This window comes from Vipera berus, assembly GCF_964194415.1.
Source record: "Vipera berus genome assembly, chromosome: 4".
NCBI lineage: Eukaryota > Metazoa > Chordata > Lepidosauria > Squamata > Viperidae > Vipera > Vipera berus.
This window is the reverse complement of record NC_138206.1, coordinates 111,676,841-111,702,917: the sequence shown is the minus strand read 5'-3', so window position 1 is coordinate 111,702,917 and position 26,077 is coordinate 111,676,841. Positions and strand designations below refer to the sequence as shown.

Sequence of the window (26,077 nt, the reverse complement as noted above, 5' to 3'; positions counted from 1 at the left end):
GTAATATCTAAATAATAATTGGGATGGCATATGGAAGAAAATAGTATTTAAAATCCCATGAAAGCTTCTTTTGGATTTCAGCTTCATATGTCAATTTCACAGTAGTTAAAACAATTGTACTTTTCAGTATTCTCTGTTGGGTCTGGAAGATGCTGATAACAATGGCAATCCAAACATGTTCAAAAACTTGCATTGAGATTGTCCAGAATGGTTTGATGATCAGATACAAGCTGCATCTGTATGAACGCTCTAATCAGAGAAGTCAAATTTAAAGTGTGTGTGGGGGGGGAGAGGAAGGAAACGCAAAAGGAAAACAAAGCTTTGAAAAGTTCATCCGCCTTCTGTGTGAAGTTGGACCAATTGCAATAGTAATCATCTACAGAGGAGATAGCTGATCTTCTGACAATGCATTTAATTACCACTAAGATGCTCCGAACTGTGAGCTGGCATAATAAAGTTGGTCACCAATGGTTAAGATTGCTTTGGCTTTTTCATGGATTAATGCATCAGACAGCAATGCAGCAATGTGTTCTGCTATGTTGGGTGGAAGATCAAGAAAGAGGTTGGATGTTATGTGTCCCTCACCATAAGGCAATCACCAATGGGCAGTCAATTGAATGTGTGTGTGTGTGTGTGTGTGTGTGTGTGCGCGCACACACACACACTTCTTTTTGTGTGCAAGCACACTTCTGGATACACTTATGTAAATACAAACAGGAGAAGGCAATACAAAAGGATGTTTTATTTTCTTTTTACGATCTTGTATCCCTTGATTCGGGATGGAACTGAGCATTTACTAGCCAGATGCCCTTCCTGACACCTAAGCAGAGTTAGCAGCAGATACTTTCTCTTTGCACCCTGATAGAGAAACATCTGCTGCTTGCTACCTAGGAATCAAAATCTCAACCTTCCGAATGGGAGGCGAGGGTCTTTCCCTCTCTAGGCCAACACACTGCTCTACAAAAAGAATAATTGGTTCTTCCGGTGGCAACGCAGCACCGAAGACAGCCGTCTCCGGGCTGTCCGCTCCGCAGCTGTGTTTTTTCCATCGAAAACAGTGCCGATCAGCTGTTTAGATGGATCTGAAGCCCCCTCCTCGGGAGAAGAGGAGGGGGTGAGGCCCCAGATAGGGGTTGAGCTCTCCGGGGCCGCCTGAGCTGAAAGTTTGGGCGGCTGAAGGATTGAGCCCCCCCGAAGCCTGGGTTAACTCTGAGCTGCGCAGCGTCTCTGCTCTGTGATTTTTGGAGCAGAGCCAGGCGTTAGCAACCACCCCTGCCAGAAGGAAAGACTCTTGAGTATCAAGGTGCAGGCAGAGCGGTACAGGAGGTCAAGGTGAAGTGGACTTTTATTTTTACTCTCTAGTTCAATGGACTTTATAGCTTTAAAGTGAAAGTGCGCAACAAGTGAAAGTGGGGAAAGATGGCGGCTAAAACTTCTAAAGCTCTTTGGAGTGCGGGGGCTTCCCCGGTGCAACAGACTTCGTTGCAAGCTTTGCTTCCTCCTGCACCTCCTCCGGCATTGACGCTTAAGGATTTACAAGATGCTTTTGAAAAGCAATTGCAATTAATGTCAGATATGATGGATGAAAAGATGGAAAAGCTGGAGGAAAAGCTGGAGGAGAAATTGGAGAAACTGGAGGAGAAGATGCAAAAGAAGTTTAGTGCAATGAGGGTAGACATTTTGTCTACAATTGAAAGTGTGGCTGAATGCGTGCAATGTCTGGATGAAAAAGTGGAGGATCTTAGTCAAAAGAACTCTATATTAGAAGTAAAGGTACTAGAGAATGAAAATATAAGGGACAAAATGGACGGAGAATTGAGCCTTGTCCAGTACCATCAGATGCAGTATGCTATTAGAATCAGGGGCTTAAAAGAGAATCCTAAAGAAGATTTAAAGCAGCTGATCTCTGAGGCTTTGGAAGCGGTATTGGGCCAGTCAGCATCTGAAATTGAGGGAAATATGGATAAAATCTTTCGCGTAAATTCATGGATTGCAAGACAGAGGAAGCTACCTAGAGATTTGGTGGTTTATTTTACAAAGAGAGCAATTAGAGATGAAGTTATTCAAGCTGCTTATGACACTAAATTTGTGGTTGCTGAGCAAGAAGTCTTGATTTTAAAAGAGATTCCTCCAAAGATTTTAAGGAGAAGGAAAGATTTTGCATTCCTTGCACAGGAACTTAAGAAATGTGATATCAAGTTTAGATGGGAGATTCCAGTCGGAATGGTGGTGATGCACGAAGGCAAAAGACATCGTTTGGCTACTGTGACTCAGGCACGTGATTTTTACAGCAATGTGTTAAAAGCAACCCCCCTATCACTTCTGGAAGCTGCAAAGGGATATGGCGAGGGAAAGCCTCAAGACGTTGAAGGTAGACAGACAGAGGAGAATGGTGTTGGAGGGGATCAAGTTACAGTCTCATCGGCAGCAGCTGGAGAGCAGAGGATGACCCGTGCCGCCGTAAGACGAGCGAGACAGGAGCAATAGCAAGAGCAGCAGAAAGTTATGGAACTTCCAAAGCGTACTTACAGTGAAGCTGTGGGAGGGTCGCGGCCCAAAGAAGTTACAGGGGTCATTGCAGACGTGCTCCAAAAGCTTCGGGACACCAAGAATGGTGACTAAATTTCTAACTTGGAATGTTAATGGATTAAACTCACCACAGAAGAGAAAGAAAGTTTTTCAATATTTAAAACAATTTAAGACTGATGTTATTTGCTTGCAAGAAACGCATATTAGGGTTACGGACCAAAAGTACTTATCGAATTCAAGGTTGGGCAGGCAATTTGTCGCCTCTGCGATGAACAAGAAAAATGGAGTGGTTGTCTACGTTAAAAGTACTTTAACAGCAGAATTAATTTAAGTAGATAAGCAAGGAAGATATGTTATGATAGACTTGCTGCTAGAAGGTAAAAAAACGCTTTTAGTTGGATTATATGCTCCTAATCAACAGCAAGCTGACTTCTTTAACTTGCTACACACAAAGGTTACCCAATTGGATTATAAATCTTTTATTTTTATGGGAGATTGGAATGGTGTCCTAGACGTACAGATGGACAAAGCTGGTTTTTTTAAGCGTGTCCCGAGTCATGCTAGACTGCCTAAATCTTTTTTTGAAATGAAGGATGATTTGGAATGGCGAGACATTTGGCGTGATACACATCTACATGAAAAGGATTATGCTTTTTTTTCTGATAGACATCAATCTTTTTCTAGGATTGATTTTATATTACTGACTAATGATTTTTTTTTCTAGGATTAAGAAGGTAAAGATCTGTGCAAGAACTATTTCTGACCATAGCCCAGTTTGGTTAGAGATCAACAAGGACAATAGGGATAGGCGCTCTTGGCGTGTAAATGAGAACTTGTTTAGAAAGGAGAGAAATGTGGAAGAATGCAAATAGCAGATGAAGGATTTTTTTTGAAATTAATATGACATTTAGCATTTGAGTAAGTTTCCTTTTCTTTTTTCTTTTCTTTTTATATGTAATATTAATATTGCTTGTAATCATTTTATATGAGCTAGAGGGTGATAGAATTAATAGTTTATTGTTGTTAGAATATGGATGCTTATGATTGTTCTTTGTTTTTATACCTTGTACTTAGCTCTGGGAAGTCGGGGGGGAGGGGGGAATGGGGGGGGAGGGATAGGGAGGGTTAGGTAGGGGATGGGGGAGGGGGGATTGTTAAAGTTAAAATGTACTGTAAAACCTTTCAATAAAAAAAAAAGAATAATTGGTAATGAATAATTAATTCATCGACAATTTGATATATATTTTGGTACATTCTATTAATAGAATAGATTATTTTCTGGGTTTCCAAGTTTATTCTTGATAATAATTTTTAATTTTAATTTATTGTACAGAGACCTTTAATTTTGTTGTTGTTGGCCGCCCTGAGTCCTTCGGGAGATAGGGCGGGATATAAGTCCCATAAATAAATAAATAAATAAATAAATAAATAAATAAATAAATAAATAAATAAATAAATAAATAAATAAATAAATAAATAAATAAAGATTTTTGATATGGCCTGAAAATGAGTATTTCTAGAAAATCTTGAGCACTATTATATATGGGCACCAAGTTAAGTTTATTTGTAATTTAGAGTCTTCAGTATATACCAACTATACAGATTTTCCCCATCAAAACCCACTACTGTTTCATATCAGTACTACTGAACTCTTAGTCAGTACCATAAAGTCTTAAATCATAAGGCCTGCTAATAATTTTTGGATCAAAGCTTTGGCCTAGGTCTTCTCAAAAGAGCATGTGTCTTGTTCCTGATTTTGGTGTTGTGGATAAGTGGTTAATTCAGGATTTGGAACAAGACTTAAGCTACAGGTCCCTCTCACAGTTACTGTTTTTGAGCCAGGTCTCGCCGAATCTGTAATTGTACCTTTTATTTTTCCTGCCTAAATGTAAAACTTTGCTTTTCTCCACACTGAAACTCATTTTGTTGGATAGGGCCCATTGTTCAAGTTTGTCAAGATCTTTTTGGATACTGAGTTTGTCTTCTGGGGTGTTAGCTACTCCTGTCAGTTTGGTGTCATCTGCAAATTTGATGAGTTCCCCACCAATTCCTTCATCTAAGTCATTGATATTGAAGATATTGAAGAGTACTGGGCCTAAGACCCCACTGCTCACATGTGGATGTGGTGCCAGTAAGGACTACTCGTTGTACTGTTTGCCAGCCAGCTACAGATCCATCTGGTGGTGATGTTGTTTATTCCACCTTGTTCTAGCTTACCAAGCAGTAGATTGTGGTCTACTTTGTCAAATGCCTTACTGAAATCTAAGTATACTATGTCCACAGCATTTTGCTGGTCTACTAGTTTAGTCGCTTTATCAAAGAATGAAATTGGTTTGGCATGATCTGTTTTTAACAAAACCGTGCTGGCTACTAGTTATAACTTTGTTTGTTTCTAGATGTTCCCAGATCTGTTTTTTGATTATCTTTTCTAGGATCTTCACAGGTATGGATGTTAAAACTGATTGATCTGTAGTTTCCTGGGTCTGTTTTTTTTCCCCCTCTCTTGAAGAGGGGAACCACATCAGGCCTTTTCCAATCCTCAGGTACTTCCCCAGTGCCCCAGGATTTATGAAAGATGAGGTATAATAGTTCTGAGATAACATCTCCCAGATCCTTCAGAACTCTGGGATATAATCTGTTGGGCCCCGGTGATTTATATTTGTCAAGGTCAGGTAGGTGTTCTCTTACCATTTTTTTTTTGCTTATTTTAATTTTTTTTTCTAGTTTGTCTTTTGCAGTGTTTTTTTTTTGGGGGGGGGTATCTTGAGCTTTCTTTTTGGGTGAAGACTGATGCAAAGTATGAGTTAAGCAACTCTGCTTTCTCCCTGTTGCTTGTTATTTCCTTGCCATCTTCTCTCTTTAGCGGACCTACAGTTTCCTTGACTTTTTTTCTTGTTGTTAATATGTTGGAAGAAACTTTTTTAAATTGTCCTTGGTTTCTGTTGTGAGTCTTTGTTTGTTCTGACCCTTTGCTTCCCTGACTTTCTTTTCCTTTGCATGTTCTGGCTGTCTGCTGATAATCGGCCTTGGTTATGTGTTCTTCTTTCCATTTTTTGTATTTGTCCTTTTTGTCTTTCAATTTGTCAGAGAGAGCTTTGTGCAGCCATGCTGGTTTCTTCTTGACTTTCTTGTTTGCCTAGTGTTCTGTACCAGCCTGCTACCGGCCCTGCAGAAAAGGCAGGGACAACCCCTTTTACAAGAAGGCAAGAGGCTGGAATTAAGCCTGCCAAATGTATGGATACAAAAACAAACAGAACAAGACACGAACCATGAAACAGGAGCTTTTCAAGCAGTTGCCTTCAGCAAACCAGCCCTCCCACGCATTCCCCTTTTATACAGTTCAGGGCGTGGCTTCTCTCTGCCTCCTTCTGAGGTGCCCCATTGCCTTCCTCTGTTTACTCCTGATTGACTGCCTCCTGCGTCGGGCGTCCTTGAACAGGGCCAGCTGTGGGTCATCTTCATCCATGCTGTCAGGCTCACACAGCTGGGTCTCCGTCGTGACCAGGTGGGAGGGGCCTGGCTGAGGGCTCTGCGGAGCCCCAAGGCCATCATCAGCAAGCTCTTCAACACCCCCCTCCTCCTCCTCTGAGTCGTCCGACCCAACTGCCGAACCCACAGGCTGACCCTGAATCACAACACCTAGTGACTGTTTAAAGTTATAATGGCAACCGTGTTACTAATTTAACAACTGCAGTGATTCACTTAACAACTATGGCAAAAAAAAGGTCATAACGTGTGGAAAAATTAAACTGTCTTGTTTAGCAATGGGAATGTTGGGATCGACTGTGGTCATAAGAAGAGCTGCCTGTGTATGGTTTAGAAGTCAGTTAAAAAATCTCAGTGAAGAAATGACTTCTGGTTTTTAGCTTGAAATTTCAGTTTGGATATTAGGCAAATTCAACCATTTCAAAGGTGCTGGTTAAGTGTTGTAGAATATGTCATCAGGCAGATAATATGCAACCTGCTCTGGATTTTGCAGATCCTTGACTAATGCTTCCTACAGAGTTCCTTCCCCACCTTACAGATGATCTTAATTATGGATCTACATTAGCAGTGCAGAATGCAAAGGTAATATAACCATGGATTATATATGGAACTTGAACATTCCCATATTTATTACTTGATGCTCCAAATGGAATAAAAAATGGAGGACAACAGCTTAGAGAATACAAAGATAGTTTAAGGTCTACTCATCTCACAATATGTCTTTAGAAAATGTTCATGAATCACAATAGCACTTAGACTTATATAGCACTTCACAGCACTTCACAGCCCTCTCTAAGCATGTTAAGGAGTCAACATAATACCCCCAACAATCTGGCTCCTCATTTTACTGATCTCGAAAGGATGGAAGGATCAGAAACTTTTCAAAGGCACATCTCAACTATCCTCTGATCAGACCCAATGTAACATGAATGCTATGATAAACCACTGGCTAAATTCCCAAGAACATCCCAATTCTCACCCTTAGTTTATTACCTCCTGTTCTTAAAGACTGGAAGCTGCCTCCTCTATTTATCCATTCATTTATCCATTTGGTCATTTAATTTACCTCTCCCCCTTTTATTTCTGTAATCAATATATAGTAAGATGTATTCCAGACATTTTCTCCCATTAACCACAATCTAACCTTGGGCTACATTCCCTTACATGGATCTTACAGTGCTTCAGACTTTGTGCAGCTGGATACTAACAAGCAAAGGTTGGTTCCATCAGTGAAACCATTTGACGGAGTTCAGCAAAACCCTTGCTGATCCACAGCTTTATTGGTGAATGCAAAAAAGCTATATTCCTCTCATCCAAGTCCTTAAATCATTCATATGCATATTGCTTTTAACTTCTTAGGTGTATCACAGAGTGTAAATTAATAATCTTCTGGAACTTTGAGTAGAATGGAACAGAGTAAACCTTACTAACAGTGGAGAACCTCTGTAGCCCAGGGTTGAACAGTGGAGTCCTTGGTGCTCTCTGAGCTTGGCTGTTTGCTTGGAGACATGTTGTTACTTCACTAGGAAACATCTGTAATGTTAGAAGGGGATGGGGCTACTCTCCATTTGTTCCTTCCATGCTTCCATTGTTACGCAAGCCCCACATACCTCTTCATCTGGGGACATCTCACAGAGGGGATCAAATATTCTATCATCTCCCCTGCATAGTGTCTCAAGAAAATCACTTAAGAAAACCACTTAAGACCTAATAACAGAAGAAGATGAGATTATGGTTTCATTTGACATCACGGTACTCCTTACTGTCCATGCACAGACCAGAGCTAAAGAAAAAGTCCATGGTAGCAGCACTGCATAGCCACCTTACCTATCCAAATACACTAAGATTGAAATACTCGGAATCACTTCATCAACCTCTGCTTCACTGCCTATTTTCAGTGGACAAATATAACAACATATCAGAGAAATACCCATGGGATCATCATTCTCTGGAGTTATAGCAGGGACTTCAATGTAGCATCTACAAACCACAGCACTCCCAGATGTTCCTCTCGAAGAAGCAATAGGAGTAATCTACAGTATACAGTGTAAAGATTGTAACAGCCGCTTTGTAGGACAAACAGATAAAAGACTAGGAAAATACATCCATGAACATAAACCAGCAGTCAGAAGGAATGATGAAAAGTCTTTAATTTCACAACACATGGACAGTCTTAATCATAATTTCAACTGAGACTGAAATCTAAAATGCTAGGGAAGGTTGGTATTCAGATAAATTAACCATCAACAGACACATAGGGATAAACAACATTTCCACGGCATTCAAAAAGCTAAAAAGAAAAAAAGAAAAAAACCAGAACACCTCCTTGCCAGTAATCAATACCCAGATAAGCAGGGATTAACACCAGACAAACAAGCAAGCAATAAACAACAATCTAATCAAGCAGAATACAACTACCCCACTGACGGGGCAAGCTACTGTGTATAAACAAATCCCTTCTAGCACTGAAGTAGCACTGAAGTTTAGTTAACCAATAGTAGTAGCACTGATGTTTAGTTAACCAATCAAATTAACTTAGCAAAGAAAACATTATTTATTAAACTTGTCTACTGTATTTGCTATTTTGATTGGTTGCACATGAGTATAAGTAAGAAAATGAAGACCTTTGAATATCCTTCAGGATCTGGCTTGCTCATAGTAGGGCCAGCTTAAAAGAATGTGACCCATGACTTCTGTTGCCATCTTGCCACATAGACATAGTCTAATATAATATCTTATATCTGCTGAACAGAAGGACAGAGAAAAGGATTGATGCATGCCCTGGAAAAGGTCCATTTTTTGTTTATAAGAAATAAGATTGTGTACATAATTGGCTGCAACACCAGTAATATCTTCCACCAACTTGGGCCATCTGCTTCTGGCCTTCCCTATCTGCTGTCTTCAAGCATTTTCATGGCCTCTTCATGTATACCTTTGCATTACTTTTTAATTAATTAAATTTAAAAAGGGAAGAGGGCTTCTTCTGAAGATGGTGCTTTTCTAAGACCTCCCAGTTGTAATTATTTCAAGTCATTTGAGTTCCAATTGATGGATTAGCTCCAGTGTGTCTCATGTGTGTGTGTGTGTGTGTGTGTGTGTGTGTGTGTGTGTGTGTGTGTGTGTGAAAGCGAGTAATATATAAATGGTTAATGACTAATGTTCAAAGATGTATCTCTATGTCTTTCTTTTTTTTTAAAGCAAGACAGTGATGCAGACAAGGCATTTTCTATCGTAAGGATGCAAATGCCTACACCTATTTATTTTGCATTAATTTATCCACCCGTAATAATGATTAATGACTTTGAAAGATTAAAGACGGTCAGAAACAAAATTGCATATTTGAGCTACAGGCCTGTAAGCAGATAATAACTATCTCTGCAAATATCTTTAAGTGAAACAGGTTAAGTTTGGCCTCTAAGTTACAGGGCTGGCTCAGAAGCTGTGATAAATGCAGTCATGACAAAAAAAACCCCACATTTTTTAATTCAGCATATCCTATAAATCTAGATCACCCTTGAATACTAACAACACTTCAGCAGGTAAGGTTATGGGTGGCAGAGGTAGCAATTGAGAGCAGAAGAAATTTGTGACCTAAACAAGAATCATTTAAGAACAACAACAAAAATGCAACAGATTAAACGGGAATAATTTTCCTTCTCTAGTCAGGCTTGTTATGTTAATACATTATTTAATTGGACAATTTTTAAAAATGGTTACCAAGTTAAAAAAAAACTTTCATTGGAAAACCTGTTTCCCTGGGAGTCTACAAAATTCCTAACTTGATGGTGCATTCGTATTTAAATGCAGATGGGCTGAAGCCACTTGTATATCACCCTCTCAGCCTGGATAACATTTTGCAGGATTTAAGCACTTGCGTGTCGGGGAAGCAAGCAAGGAGCCACGGCGGGCTGTGTGTGCAATGAACCAAAATTAATGATTTGTATAAGAGAAATGTTGTTCTCATTAATTTTTAGTGTAATCTTATTAAAAATGCCACCTGTCCAAAATGAAAGTGTCCAGATTTTAATTCTCTTTCCATATCTCGCAGTAGTTGCATAAGACAGATCTGGATTGGGTTTTATTTATTTATATCTTTTTGTATCTATTAACTTAGACCACAAAACACCTTCATTTCAGTTCTTTATTGCTACAGCAATTCTACACTGAAACAGTTATTGCAGTTTTTGCTTTACATTATTAGAAAGCTGTTGCATTTCAGCTGGACGCCTATTCCTTGATTTTGCCCTTGGTACACAGAGGTTGTTCAAAGAGATCCGTAGATCAAGCCCACAAAATTAGCCTCTCAAACTGTGCAACTGTAAAGTTTTCTACATACAAAGGCATTATTTAATATTTCCATCAGAGAAAAAGGCATCCACACCTGCACAAACCAAATAAGGTAGCATAATAAACAACAGAAGTCCTAATATGCATTAATCTAGCTCGTATATTTTCAGTTGGATGGCTGATTAAATTTAATATAAATTAGATGCTATCCACCAGTCTCATTTTACACTATTAGCGTTTGCAGGAGCTAAGCAATTTAGCTTCTCTTCCTTCCCAACACATGGCCATCCATGGTTAGCTCACACTGCTGAATTTAAGTGACTTGTTTCTTCAATCAACCATAGGTAAAGGTAAAGGTTCCCCCACACATGCGTGCTAGTCATTTCCGACTCTAGGGGCCGGTGCTCATCTCCGTTTCAAAGCTGAAGAGCCAGCGCTTGTCCGAGGACGTCTCCATAGTCATGTGGCCAGCATGACTAGACACCAAAGGCGCACGGAACGCTGTTACCTTCCCACCATAGTGGTCCCTGTTTTTCTACTTGCATTTTATGTGCTTTCGAACTGCTAGGTTGGCAGAAGCTGGGACAAGTAACAGGCGCTCACTCTGTTATGCGGCACTCGGGATTCAACCTGCCAAATTGCTGACCATCTGATTGACAAGCTCAGCATCCTAACCCCCTGAGCCACCATGCCCCTTGGGGTGGATCAACCATAGATCCACCCCAATTACAGAAAATAATTTCTGAGTACTGTATTTCCTAAAGAACAAGTATCTAAGAAGTGGGAAAAGATAAGAGCTGTTATTCTGCTATATGAGTTTCATTGTGAGTTTTTAATCATTTTCTTCTATTCATAACAACACGATCAAATAATTCCTGCCACTTATTTTCCCCATTGTTGCTGTAATTAATGTACTACACCAGCACGTCAGAGAAGTTGTGTTATCCTTTGATAGAGACAGGAAGTGAGTGCTCACTCTCTCCTTTGTGTAAATGTTGCTCGCTTGTGAACCACTCAAATTGTAACAGAATATGAATGAAGAAAAAGCATGCTTCCTCAGAGTGTAATGAAACAACAACTTCAACCCACAACACTACCTTTCTCCATGTGCATTCTTTTGGAGTCATGCCCACCCTCGTGGCCAGCCAGGTCACCTTCTTTCGGACCAGGTAAGACATTTGGAGATAAGCCCATCAACATCTGGTTCATGGAGAGGCCGTTCTGATGGACAGCTGCTAGCACATGCAAAGAAAGAGAACAAAGAACAAAGTATTATGGTAAAGACATTCAACTTTGGTTAGGAAACAGTGACTTTAATTATGCCTTGTGTCTTCTTTAGGGTTAGGGTCTGAAGTTTCTTGACAAAGCACCCAACTATCAAGCCTGCTCAGGTCACAATCCCTGATCCCTGAGTTTTCCCAATAGATAAGAATTTTTATTCCTCACTTAAGAAGCTGAGAGCTTCCTACTTCTACCCTTGATTTTGATGACTGGACACTAGTACAATGTAAGCATCCTTTGTCCACAATCATCAAATGATATTCAAATTCTTGATGCTTTTTACATTGTATCCTACAGGGTACAAGAGAGAAAAGAGAACAGATCAGCAAGGTACTTAGGTAGTTGGGAATCCAAGAAAACTTGTATTGATTGAGTTGAGTTTCAGCTGTAGCAAAAAAAAAAGAGTAGAACTCCCCCCCCCCCCTAGTCCAGCACAAAAGGACAGCAGAAGAAGGATATTTATCTCTTTTTCTTCTTTGGTTTCCTTCCTTCCTTCCTTCCTTCCTTCCTTTCCATCCCTCCCTCCCTCCTTCCTTCCTTCCTTCCTTCCTTCCTTCCTTCCTTCCTTCCTTCTTTCTTTCTTTCTTTCTTTCTTTCTTTCTTTCTTTCTTTCTTTCTTTCTTTCTTTCTTTCTTTCTCTCTCTCTCTCTCTCTCTCTCTCTCTCTCTCTCTCTCTCTCTCTCTCTCTCTCTCTCTCTCTTTTCTTTCTTTCTGCTTCATATTTACTCCTTCTATTTTTCATTTTCCACCTACCCTTCTTGTGCTTTAAATAATAGCTTGGAAGACACAAAGAAGTTCTTCCTTTTTGCTCTAAGCCAAGAGAACAACCTGCTCAATCTTTTCATGACAGTTGGTTCTTAACACTCAAGAGCTCTGCCTTCAGCATAGCTGTAGCTCAGTTCAGAAGCAACCATACTCAGTCCCACAAAACCGCACTCTAAACATCCCTTTTAAAGACCAGAGGACTGATTCCTCAATCGACATCCCTACATTTGCTCCATAAAATAATTGAATAAATGTTATTGATCTCTGCTATTTTTTGTTTGTTTAGGGACATATAAAAGTGCTTGGCCTTTTGTAAATTGGATGTTACGGTTTACACTGCAACACTAGACAAAGGTGGACATTTTCTCCTTGTTGGAAATGGAGTATGACTTAGATTCAACTGTTAGTGTACAGACATATAATTTTGTACAGAATGAGTTTATTCACTTAAAACAAAACTGACCAAGCATTTTGCTTCTTCCTTTAAAAAGAAATGACAGGATTTGCAAATTGCTTTTCCCCCCACCAAACATATGAAGACTGAATAAGTTAACTGACCCTGTAAAATACAGGAATAGCTGGGGAAGCTCCCACCTTCCACCTTATGTGTGTCCTTCTATCATCTCATCTCCATTATCTTTTCTACCTCACTGTGAAGGCTGCAACTTGATTTATACACATAGTTAAGGAAGCAGGAATTGCTCCTCTACATATAAAAAGATAGGCAACAGCAGCACAAGTTAGTTAAACATTTAAGTTATTTTAGATTTGCATTCTAGGTAGTGATCATGGACAGTAGATTTCTCCTGGACATGTTTCGTATCCCAGGAGCTTATTAATCAGAAATAAAACTCCCAGTTGTGAATCAAAGACCATGATGAAGAAGCTTCATTAAAACAGCTCACTTTTTTGGGGCTACAAAAACATTCAAACTCCATTTATGGCACTTGCCATCTTTTATCATTAATGTTTTATTGATTTGATTGTAATTTCTTGGTTTGTTGTGAGTCACCCCGAGTCACCGAAAGTTGCCTTCAATTTAATAAATTATTGTTACTACGAATTGTTTGTAATATTTGTAATATTTGGATACAGCACTATCTTCGCACTCTTGAGGGTAGTCTACAAAAAAAAGTTAGAATAAATAAAAAACTGCTCAAGCATCCTGAGTGTATCATCCATCAGAAATGTAGGATTGATCTTTGACAGGAAAGACACTTATTAATCTTCTGGGTAGTAGCAACTCCTTTCTTAGCAGAATAATGGAATAAGAGTGTTGGAAGGAACCTTGGATGTCTTTTAGTCCAATCCCCTGCTCAGGCAGGAAACCCTATATCATTTCAGATAAATGGTTGTCCAATCTTTTCTTAAAAACTTCCAGTGTTGGAGCATTCACCACTTCTGGAGGCAGGTTGTTCCACTGATTGATTGTTCTCACTGTCAGGAATTTTCTCCTTAGTTCCAGGTTGCTTCTCTCTTTGGTTAGTTTCCATCTATTGCTTCTTGTCCTGCCTTCAGGTGCCTTGGAGAATAGCTTGACTCCCTCTTCTTTGGGGCAGCCCCTGAGCTATTGGAACACTGCTATCATGTCATCCCTCATCCTTCTCTTCATTAAACTAGACCTACCCAATTCCTGTAATCATTCTTCATGTTTTAGCCTCCAGTCCCCTCTTGCCTATCCTTTGCAGTATTTCAGAAGCACTAAAGACATTTTGGAAAACCAAAAAGTCCCTAGCAAAATGTATCTCTCTATAAGAAGATGTGAAATGAATTAAAACACGTTCCATAAGAAATGGGACAGACGTGCAATTTACAGCTTCTCCCTTGCTCCCTTCTTTACATAACTATTATCACTTCATGACAACATCTATTGCTTTGTGCCTCGCGTATGTAAGCATGTCACTGCAGATCAAACAAATTGCCTTAAATAGTAAGAAAGTGGTAAGAAAGCAAGTGATGCATTTATGCATAACCTGAACTTTCTTTTTAATGCTCTACTTACCATAAGCACCACTTCCTCAATTTCCAAAGTCTACAATACATGGCCTTTCTTTACACAATAACACTAATGCCCAAACTCAAGGAACATATTAAAGTGCATGTCACAGGGTATTCATTTCACTTTCAGAGAACTGGGGGGGGGGAAAATAGAGCAAAGAGCAAACTTGAGAATGTTATGGATTTATTTAAAAAAAATGGGACAAGGTGAAACCTTATATAAATGGGCAGGCACAAAGTCCCCCAGTGTTCATATCCTTTTTACAGAAGAAAAATAAAAGATTTCCCTATGTTAAGCAATGGTTTCTGAAGTCCAACTGAGATGTACAATGGCATGCAGCACAAATAAAGATAAAAAAGGATTTTGTTTATATCTGCTAGCCAAATACAGCAGCAGCAATGCTAGTTTTTTTAAAAAAACAACAACAACAACAAACAAACATACTCAGATTAGTGTTGTCTCCACTTTTCTTTTCTAGAGCTATAAAAATGAAAAGGAATTGAGAACTTGGATCAAACCTGGCTCATAAATCACGACTGGACTAACCTAAAACAAGCTTGTAGTATCAGCTTATGGCACACCCGACATTTGAGACTACAAATACAAAGGTTTTTGTGGTTTTTTTTGCTGAGAAAAGCAAAAGCCCTTTTGCCCATCATTGTTTTGTTTTGCTTCACAACTGACTTTTGACCCTGATTGGTCTCACGATGGTGTCTGTTTCAAGGAGATGAGTCAACTCTGTTCTGGTTTAATTGAAACAACAAGCAAAATGGGTGTTTTGTTTTGAACTGCTGCTGTTCTGGGGCAAAATGGCTTCCTTGGTTCAAAGTAGACCTTACTGCTCCGCTTTTGTCTGGCAGCCTGTTGCCCATCCCTTTTCCATACGTCTGGTTGAGAACTTACATCTCTTCGTCTTCCACACAGACACTACGGCGACATACAGCGGTTAACAGCCTGATGCCATAATTCCCACCACATGACCACATACCCTTTCCAGTTCACCTGGGCCTTTAAGTACAGGAAAAAATTCGTAGTGAGGAAGCTTGTAAAAATAGGAGAGGATTTCAGTAATTTTGTTCACCTTTTTTGCGATTAATTTTCTCTCATATCGTTTCCTACCTCAGAGTTCTCTCGATTTTTGTTTTTAGGTTGCAAAATCACTGGACAAAGGCTTACCCCCAACATGGGTGGAAGTGTCATCCTTTATGTGTGGAATGGGGTGGTGTTCAAGAGGTTAGGAGACAGGCCACTACACGTCTCTCTCCATTCTCTCCTTGGAGGAGTGAGGAAAAAAAATGAGTGGATACTGATTGGCGTAGCCCAACAAAAGGGTTTGAATTGGCTTCACACTGTTTCATGGGGAGGATGAAGGGCAGATTTATCATTACAGGGATTTGAAACAGTGGTGGTAAAAAGGAAATACCCAGCGACCTACGGATTCTGTCTGAAGAACTTTCGGTTCGGGCAGGGGAACTGGATACGCTGCTGCTACGATGTGAGGATGGATGGCTACCAGGCCTTCGACCGTCTTCGAGAGATGGAGCAGGAGAAGGACTGTCTGGAACTCGTTCCTGTAAATCATCAAGACAAAACAAAGAACAGTTAAAAAGAAAGAACCTCTTAAAGTTGTCTAAATATTGCAGACGCCATCTCACTGAATGTTGGGATTACCAAGCTTAACCAAGTTTTTCATTTTCATGTAATTTCTGTTTCTCAAAACTCAAGTGGATATGATGGAGCAAACAAACCATGTTACACGGAAAGCAGGGCAGGAACTCAAAAACTAAGTTAACAGGGACAATTTAATGCAGACGTGTCAAACTCGTGACATCACGTGACATCGCATAACGTATCGGGACAGTTTTGCCATTGCTGGCAATGGGGTGGGCGCGGCTTCCGGATGATGTGTCCGGCTTGCGGGCTGGCAGTTTGACACCCTTGATTTAATGGGATATTTTTCTCACTTACACCTCACCAAACATAAATAGGCTAATAAAATATTTTAAGACACAGAGCTTTTGATTTAACATACTTATTTCTATCTTTATTATATGTGTCCAGGACATCAGATTACATCAAATGTTTCTTTCTTTCTTTCTTTCTTTCTTTCTTTCTTTCTTTCTTTCTTTCTTTCTTTCTTTCTTTCTTTCTTCCTTCCTTTCTTTCTTTCTCTTTCTTTCTTTTTCTTTCTTTCCTTCCTTTCTTTCTTTTCTCTCTCTCTCTATAGTCTATCTTTCTCTCCTTCCTTCCTTCCTTCCTTTTCTTTCTTTCTTTCTTTCTTTCTTTCTTTCTTTCTTTCTTTCTTTCTTTCTTTCTTTCTTTCTTTCTTTCTTTCTTTCATCCTTCCTTCCTTCCTTCCTTCCTTCCTTCCTTCCTTCCTTCCTTCCTTTCTTCCTCCTAAAAATCAATTCTAATTGTTGAGAAGCAGTTTGGGCTACCCACAAATTCCCTCCTGCTATCCAATATTCTTGATTCCATTGGGCCAAAACACAATCCGAAAATCTGTCCATCTTGTTGGTGGTTGACTGTAACTTAAAATTTTCACCAAAGGCAAGTAAGCGATGTGGGTTTCCTCCCTTTGCTTTACCTTGTTCCCATTCAGTATTTCTGCCGTCCTTGTGGCAGGATAAATTGCAAGGGTAGAAAGAAATAATGAGTGAACACTATTGCCAAGTATCTCTTCAACATAAACTTTTCTGTAACATGATCATGGTCAGCCGACAAAAGACAAGGCGGGCATTGGGAACTCGGAAGCAGAGCTGGGGAGCCATAGGAGCAAAAGTCACATAGCCCATGGGGATCATAAAATGGGCTCTTGAGGAATCCATCACATTATCTGTGCCTGAATGCTACATTAAAAGAGATCTCTTCCAGTGAATGTTTTTATTTATCTTGTCATTACAGGATCTGAATTCACAAATATCTATAAAGCAGTGTTAGAACCAGGGCTATAAATTGCTGGAATTGCCTCAAACTATGTTTTTTTGCAGCTGTGGATTGGATTACTGTAGTCCATGCTAATTAAACGCTTTTAATGAATTCCATCAAAAGCATCACCCTTATTTTTTGATCACTCAATGTTGGATTGGATTTTGTATTGAGTTTAGGTGGCATCATAGAGTTGAAAGAGCCCCATTGCACATTATCTAAAAACCTATGTTAAATATACAGTACATGGAAAAGAGGGGATTGATCATAGGAACTACCCATACACCAATCTTCTAACATACAAAAGCAAAAATTCAGATCTGTGCACTGTACATGACAATAGCTTCACGATACAAAAGTGTTCATTCCTACCTTGATTATGGAGTATTTATTATTAAATATCTCTACTGTTTGAGACTTGGAGATGCATCATTTGTCACACGATAACTTTAAAATTGATTATAGGTTATAATCACATAATCTGTACAATTAATATAGATGTAATTCTATGTCCAATAACACTGGATGTTGCTTTCTTAAGGAGAAAGAATATTTTGCAACTGAGCTGAACTTACAGAAAGTTGCTCCTCGTATTATTTAATAAGGTAAAAAGCTATGGTGCTCCTGAGCTGAACTCAGTTTCCTGCTGACAGCATCCATACAGTTTTCTTGGCAGTGTTATGAGAGTGGTTTGCCAGTGTCTTCTTCTGGGATGGTTTTCAGGCTTCTGAGGTTAGCCAGGAAAACAGTAAAGCAAAGCTCTACCCTTATGCTATGTTCATTTTCTCATTAGGAATTAATTCTAAGCCCGATAAGGCTGCATGCTTTCAGAATGCAGGGGGAAATTTACATAGCTGAATAATAACTTGATAAAGGAAATCCACGTTAGGATAATTCTGAAGGTAGAATTTTGCCTCTCAGTTTCCACCTGGATAGTACTGTGGGAAGTCAGCCCACCTTCCCCCCAGAGAAAGAAATATTTTTGGAAATATTTAAAAGGCGGAATATATTTCCCTAAAGGATTTTAAAAGCAGAAACCAACCCCTCCCCCAAGTCTCTCTGTCCCAAACAGAAACCAAGTCTGCAGAATTGCAGATGTGATAATCTTGTCAGAAAGACTGGAGTCAGGAAACTGGGATTAGAAAGAAAGAGCTCTAGAATCAACAACCCCTCACACCAAAAATCTAAGAGTCATCAGCCACAGCCACAGGGAAAAAGGATATGACCCTTAGGACATAATAGGATTAACCCACTACCATCAGAATAACAGAAAGGCACAGGTCAAAGTTCATGCCACAGGAACAACTCCAAGCAAAAGGCTCCAGAGGATATAAAAACCCACTCCCTACATGTGCTCACTCTCTTTTCTTCCAGAGCCATATTCCTGTCTGGCTCTCCTCTTCAATAAACTGCAACCTTCTTTCTAAAGCAGTCGCCATATTGTTTATTCCTGGCTTGAATTGAACCATGATGAAGACTTTTCCTTCAACAGTACCATTCTCTTAATACAAACATCTACAGAGAAGAAAATTTACAGGTAGTTCTCAACTTACGACCACAGTTGAACCCAAAGTGTACATTGTTAAGTAAGATATTTATTAAGTGAGTTTTGTTGCCCCATTTTACAACCTTTCTTGGCAAATTCGTTAAGTGAATCACTGCAATTCATAAGTTAGTAACCCAGTTGTTCAATGAATCTGGCTTCCCCATTGACTTTGCTTGTCAGAGGGCTGCAAAAAGGGATCACGTGACCTTGGGCCACAGCAACGGTTATAAATAGGAGCCAGTTGCCAAGCATCTGAATTTTGATCACATGATCACGGGGATGCTGGAAAAGATTGTAAATGTGAAAAACGGTCATAAGTCACATTTTTCAATGCAGTTGTAAATTTGAACGGTCACGAAATGTACTGTTGTAAGTTGAGAACTACCTAGGTTCTCTGACATTGTAACAACCAGAAAGAGATCTCCCAGCTCAGTCAGAATTCACCCTCACAAGATATCAGGTTTTATTCAATCTCTAACAAACGTTTGGCAAAATTGAACATGCTGAGCCTAACGTTTTCTAAATATTACTTTCCACCGAATGAAAAGGAAAGAATCTGTGGAAGAGGTCAAGAGGAAATACAAGAGTTTCAACTCTTTTGGTCCAACACAAATAGAATCCCCCGCCAAAACAAAAAATTGTCAGAAGAAGTTATATTTTTGAAAGGAAATTGCTTATTTGTTTATTTTTAAAAAATCTGTGGGGTTAGGATTAGGGTTGGGGTTAGGGTTAGGATTTTTAAAAATGTTTTCAGTGAGGGTTATGTACAGTGGTGGGATTCAGCCAGTTCACACCAGTATATTATATATATTATGTTGTATATATTATATTATATATATTACATTTCTTGAGTGTTTTTTTTATGCACCCTGTGGTTTTGGGGTAGAGTATCATCAGTATGCTGATGATACCCAGCTTTTCATTTCCACCCCAAACCAACCCAGTGATGCCCTCGATGTGATGTCCCGCTGCCTGGAGGTGGTTCAGGTCTGGATGGGGAGGAACAGGCTTTGACTTAATCCCGACAAGACCGAGTGGTTGTACATACCGGCATCTTGGGAAATCCAGCCTATTCCATCTTTAACTATGGGGGGTGAGGTGTTGCCCCCCGTAGATAGGGCTTGTAACTTGGGTGTCCTCCTTGACTCACAGCTCAGTTTGGAAAATCATATAGGAGCTGTGGCCAGGGGGGCTTTTGCCCAGGTTCCCCTGGTGCACCAGTTGCAGCCCTATCTGGACCGAGATGCCCTACGTACAGTCACTCATGCTCTCGTGACCTCTCGAATAGACTACTACAATGCTCTCTACATGGGGCTGCCCTTCAGGACCACTCGGAGGCTTCAGCTGGTGCAGAATGCAGCCACGCAAGTTGTGATGGGGGTCTTCCGATACTTTCATGTGACACCTCTTCTCCGCGAGCTGCATTGGCTCCCAATTGCCCTCCGGGTGAGATTCAAGGTGCTGGTGATGACCTATAAAGCCCTAAATGGCATGGGTCCGTATTATTTAAGGGAACACCTGCTGCCGGCGTCAACTTCCCTTCGTCCTGTGCGCTCGCACAGAGAGGGCCTCCTCAGGGTGCCGTTGGTCAGGGAGTGCCGGCTGGCTGCCCCCAGGGGGAGAGCATTCTCTGTGGCCGTGCCTGCCCTTTGGAATCAGCTGCCTGTAGAGCTCCGGATGGCTCCTGACCTTCGCTCTTTTCGCCGTGACCTGAAAACCTGGCTATTTGAACAGGCCGGCCTGGACTAAGGGTTTGGGGTTTACCAGGATGGCCTTGGGTTAGGCTGAAAGAAGGAAATAAGATTTGTCCCATGTTTGGGGCCTTAAGCAAGGTACTCTAAATACTTAACAAACACTTAACATATATATATCGAAGAAACTCAGGCCAAGATACAAGAGGAGCAGCAGAAGAAAAAAGTACTAGAATTAAGCTACAGGGTTGGCTCAACGAGCATTATTTTTTTTTGGGGGGGGCAATTTGACTGAGGGCGCAATTGTACATATCATTAAAAAAAAATCAAGCCAGAATTCTGAACTACAATAATAGTTGATCAAGTGATGTTTTAATATGGTAATTTTCCAAGGTGTTTAATAAAAATGCATCTTTCAGCAAAATAAAATACCAGAAACAATATTAAATCAAAAAACTTTTTTTTGCAAAGTTATATCAGTGTATATATGTACATCATTAAGAGAGGGAGAGATGTTGGTATCTGATAAACATTTGTCTAAAAAGCTTACGGTAATTCTATAAACTGTTATAGAACACCCGATTGCATTTCTTGTAACAAATTAGCAGAGCCTCTTCTGGACAAGTAGGAGAAAGAATAACTGTTTTGCTTAAATTTAGTTGACTGTCCTTTACAGCGATGCACATTACTTCAAAAAGCTGCTATAAATCTGCTGAAAAATGAATTGATTTATCAACTCTGTCTTGAACTCCTTTAGCAAAGGGAAGATATAAATATAATAAACAAATTAACAAAGAGCTCATAATTATTTTTAGACCTGCTTGTCTCCTACTCCAATTCTTAGATTTGCCATAAATGGACAGTTTATATCTGCAAGCAGCATTTAACAGAATCACAGAATAACAGTTAAAAGGGGCTTTGGAGGTCATCTAGTCCAACCTCCCCCCTCAAGCAGGAGATCCTGTACAAATGGGTCTCCTTGAAAGCCTCCAGTGATGGAGCACCCTCAACTTCTGAAGGCAAGCCGTTCCACTGAATAATTGTTCTCACCATCAGGAAATTCCTCCTTAGTTCTAGATTGCTTCTCTTCTTGATTAAAGGTAAAGGTAAAGGTTCCCCTGCACATGTGTGCTAGTCGTTTCCGACTATAGGGGCCAGTGCTCATCTCCGTTTCAAAGCTGAAGAGCCAGCGCTTGTCCGAGGACGTCTCCGTGGTCATGTGGCCTGCATGACTAGACACCAAAGGCGCACAGAACGCTGTTACCTTCCCACCGTAGTGATCCCTATTTTTCTACTTGCATTTTTACGTGCTTTTGAACTGCTACGTTGGCAGAAGCTGGGATGAGTAACACTTGTTACACTTGTTACACGGCACTCAGGATTCGACCCGCCAAACTGCCGACCTTCTGATCAACAAGCTCAGTGTCCTAACCCACTGAGCCACCGTGTCCCTTTGATTAGTAATGCTTAATAATTCGTAACCCTTGATTTACGTAACCCAGGACAAATAGCAGCAACTTCAGTAAAGGCAAGCAGCCTGCACCTTTGTCACCTGGCAAGGTAGAAGGATACTGGCCAAATCCAGGAAAAAAAATGCCAAGAAATTAAAACTGAAGAAAAGAGCAATGTACCTTGTTACTAGCCAAAGGCTTAGTACAGTTTTACTTTACAGCTTGAGATAACCTTGTTCTGTTTCATCGTTGGTCCTCTGAAAGTTAAAGACTTGCAACCCATAACATCCTGGAACTTGAATATATAGAAATGTCTACAACTTTGTTCCAAACATGAAACATTTTGGTCAATGGCTGGAAAGCTGGCAATCCCCTTGACCAGGAATACTCAACAGTGGTCCCTTTCTTAAGGTTTAATTTCCATTTTTCACATTTGTTAAGAAGAGGACACCCCAGCTTCACTTTTAAAGCTGAGTTATGGTTTGACTCTTGATCTTTTTTCCAGAAATGTGCAGCTAGGAGTTTTCATTTCTACAAGAAGTATCTCTTCTTCAACGGACAGAATTTGGTTATTGTTAAGCATCTGTAATTGTTTCTTCCTCTTTGTATTTTTCATTTATTTTTGTATTCTTCCTTACAATGATAGACAATAACAGATATATGTAAATTTGGCTCTGGGATCTCTTATTCCTGAGATCTCCATTCCTCACATCTCGATTGCAAAACAGCTATCTAATATTTATCTAATTCCCCAAAGGGTATTGATTAATTGCAGAATGTAGAATTGTAAAGTTTAAAAAGAAAAAAGAACCCGGTTTTCTTATCTTACTCTTCTTGATTAGACTTCATTATTTCGTTTGCTTCGTTCTTTTTGAAAAGGTTAAAAATAGAAAGAGAAAGATTTGCTTCCACAGGAATTTTAGCTTCTTATCTGCGGAAAATGAAGCCCTGCTAAATAGCAAGTTGTCATCTGCAAATGTTCGGATAATGCACTGCCACAAAACCACTTGGTGAACAGCACGGAATGGCCAGCAAGAAATCTGAGCTGAGAAGGACCTAAAGATCAACTTTCCCACTGAGGCTGATTTCATCTTAGAAACTCTTATAACCTACTATGATAGAAAATAGAGACCCGTTGAAATGTTATTCTTTCTGTTGGTCCCAGAATATGAATGGTTTGGTAAAGTAGTAGAAAGTCAAAGCTCAAAATTCTCTTACTGATTTGTTCTCATCAGTCAGCCATATCCTTCTGAGATTCGAACCTGGGCCGATTGCACCTTAGGCAATTGTTCTAACCTTTAGGCCACTGGCTCTTTCTCGCTTTTTAGCTGAGAAGCAAGGGAGATATGTGTTAAGTGTTTGTTAAGTATTTAGATTACCTTGCTAGGCCCCAAACAAATAAGTTTGAAATGTATATCAGTCTCCCTTTCATTCTTTGTTAGCAATCCAAAAATATATATATACACAAATACGAGCTGTCACTGCTGTGACTACTGCCTGTTGATGGCCTTGGGTTAGGCTGAAACAGGAAATAAGATTTGTCCCATGTTTGGGGCCTAGCAAGGTAATCTAAATACTTAACAAACACTTAACACATATCTCCCTTGCTTCTCAGCTAACAAAGCGAGAAAGAGCCAGTGGCCTAAGGGTTAGAACAATTGCCTAAGGTGCAATCGGCCCAAGTTGGAATCTCAGAAGGGTATGGCTGACTGATGAGAACAAATAAGTTTGAAATGCATATCAGTCTCCCTTTAATTCTTTGTTAGCAATAAAAAATACATATATATACTGTATATACACACACACACACACACACATCAAACAATAGAAATCAGTCTTGAAAGCTTTGTGCAGGCTGTATGTATTCTAGAATTCTCTTTCCAGGCAGATTATGAAAGTCCAATTTTTAGAAGGCCTCAGGTTTTTAAATCAAAATAGTCTTCAGAGACAGTATGGCTTGAAAAATAAAGGTAATTATTATTCACTCTACCTGACTGACTGACTGAGTGAGTGAATGAATAGGCCAGCCAGCCAGCCAGCCAGCCAGCCACCAACCTACCAATTAATTAATTGATTGATTAATTGATTATCCAAAATTGACATGTTGTTAGTACCCTTGGGAATGGCTCTCTATATCCCTATAACTTAAATTTTAGGGCATTTGACAGAAAGTAAATATATTTTGTTACACTGGCATAGGTAAAATGTATTTCCTATAAATTCCCATTCTCATAGGTATCTAAAGAATGAAATTTACCTGCGCATCAAGCAGAACAGAAAATGCTAATGACACCTTACTACTATACATGTATCTATTTTTTTTCTGCATGTATTCTTGGGAGCATTTCCATGACAGAACATGATGCTAATCACCTAATGCTACCAAGTCAATGAGGGAAGAAGGAAGGAAGGAAGGAAGGAAGGAAGGAAGGAAGGAAGGAAGGAAGGAAGGAAGGAAGGAAGGAAGGAAGGAAGGAATTTAAAATATGATGAAGTCCTGCCTCTGTACTTTTCTGGATGTTATGACATCTGCACCTAGACTCACAATCCACATTTCTCATTTAGCCATCATTCTAGCCGGTTGTGACACTTCTGTTTGCAGCCAAGCAATTAGCTGCCATGATAAAGTCCTGGTGTCCTTTCTAAAGAATGGGGGACTTTCACTAGTTCTCTGAAGCTTGTTCCCACACTAATTGGTCCCACATTTTGAGCTGCAGGAACAACTCCCACAGCCATGCCCACTTCCATATTTCAATATCTGAGTCTGAACGAAAGGGGTTTTTAATTTCATATAATTTGTTTCAGATTGCAAAAGATCCTTTAGGAACAAAAGACACATATCGAGAAGGAGAGGGCTGAAAAGGCTACCAGTACATTGGAGAGCACACCAAGGCCATACCTACCTTAATCACAGATGTCTCCATTCGGGAGGGAGGGCCCTGTACTTGTGCTGCGGCGGCCATGTTTGCAATTGTGGTAAGGTGGTTCATCTGATTCATAGCCATTGTGACGGATGCTGGGGGCAGGCTGACCGGAATAAGCGGATGGGGCATCATCATGAAAGGTAGCTCAAGGCCTGGGGAGAGTGTGGGAGGGAAGCAAAAATAAAAGTTTATGATGTATCAAATACTGAAGGGTGCAAACAGTTTTGAGCATGAAACCACGGTCAATTCAGGACCTACCAGATAAAGCTTGACTCAATTGTTCCTTAGCAAGGCAACATCCTACCCATCAGCATCACAGTATAATATGTTAGACAGGAATTATTTCCAGGAGTTTGGAGAGAAATAGGAGCCAGCTTATCTGAGAAAATTGATTCCTCTGGAATAAGGCATATGATATGGTTTAACCTGCCACTTTGATGACAAAGACAGAATGTAACATATCTCCCTAAAAATAATGAGCAACAGCAGAAGCTTTCTTCAGTGGTTCATTCAAGACTCTCTAGGAAAACTTTGTGAGGACAATTTGAAATGAATAGAACAGAATAACCTTTAGAGTAGAGCAGAGTAGAGTAGAATAGACTTAGAGTAGAACAGAACAGAACAGAACAGAACAGAACAGAATAGAATAGAATAGAATAGAATAGAATAGAACAGAACAGAACAGAAAATAGAAAATAGATAGAATATTCTTTTTTTAATTGAAAAGTTTTACAATACATTTTTAAAAACATAAACTCCCTCCCTCCCCCTCCCCTCCCCCTTGCCCTCCCTTACCCTTCCCCCCTCCTCCCCCCCCCCCGACTTCCCAGGGCTGAATACAGGGTATAAACTTTACAAACTTAAACTAAAATATGCTAACTAAAAAACACACACATCTATCGCACTTTAACTCCCCTTAAACATAACTAAATTGCTAACAAATAATGAATAACTAATAATACATTATTGGCCAAGTGTGATTGGACACACAAGGAATTTTTCTCTAGTGCATAAGCTCTCAGTGTACATACAAGCAAGAAATCTATCATAAATCATAAGATACAATCATAAGATAAAACCAACAAGGTGACAGCCATAAGATACCAATAGGAATAGGTTATAGGAAAGATGAGAAGGATAATAGCAATACAGCCCTACTACGTGGATAGATATCCTTAGCATAAGAGAGG

The 26,077-nt window shown here is 39.8% G+C and overlaps 1 protein-coding gene across 2 annotated transcripts in view; it reads right to left on the bottom strand.

Annotated features, from left to right (window-relative positions):
• The window catches only part of DACH1 (dachshund family transcription factor 1), a 362,459-nt gene that overhangs the window by 89,577 nt on the left and 246,805 nt on the right, over positions 1 to 26,077 (bottom strand). The window contains exons 4-6 of one of the 2 annotated variants that reach the window (XM_081326850.1): positions 24,867 to 25,039; positions 15,783 to 15,918; positions 11,400 to 11,537 (exon numbers count right to left, since the gene is read on the bottom strand). In XM_081326850.1, the coding sequence (XP_081182976.1) occupies positions 11,400 to 11,537; positions 15,783 to 15,918; positions 24,867 to 25,039 (447 nt within the window). The remainder of the gene's footprint in view (positions 1 to 11,399; positions 11,538 to 15,782; positions 15,919 to 24,866; positions 25,040 to 26,077) is intronic. The other variant, XM_081326851.1, reaches the window with a different exon arrangement.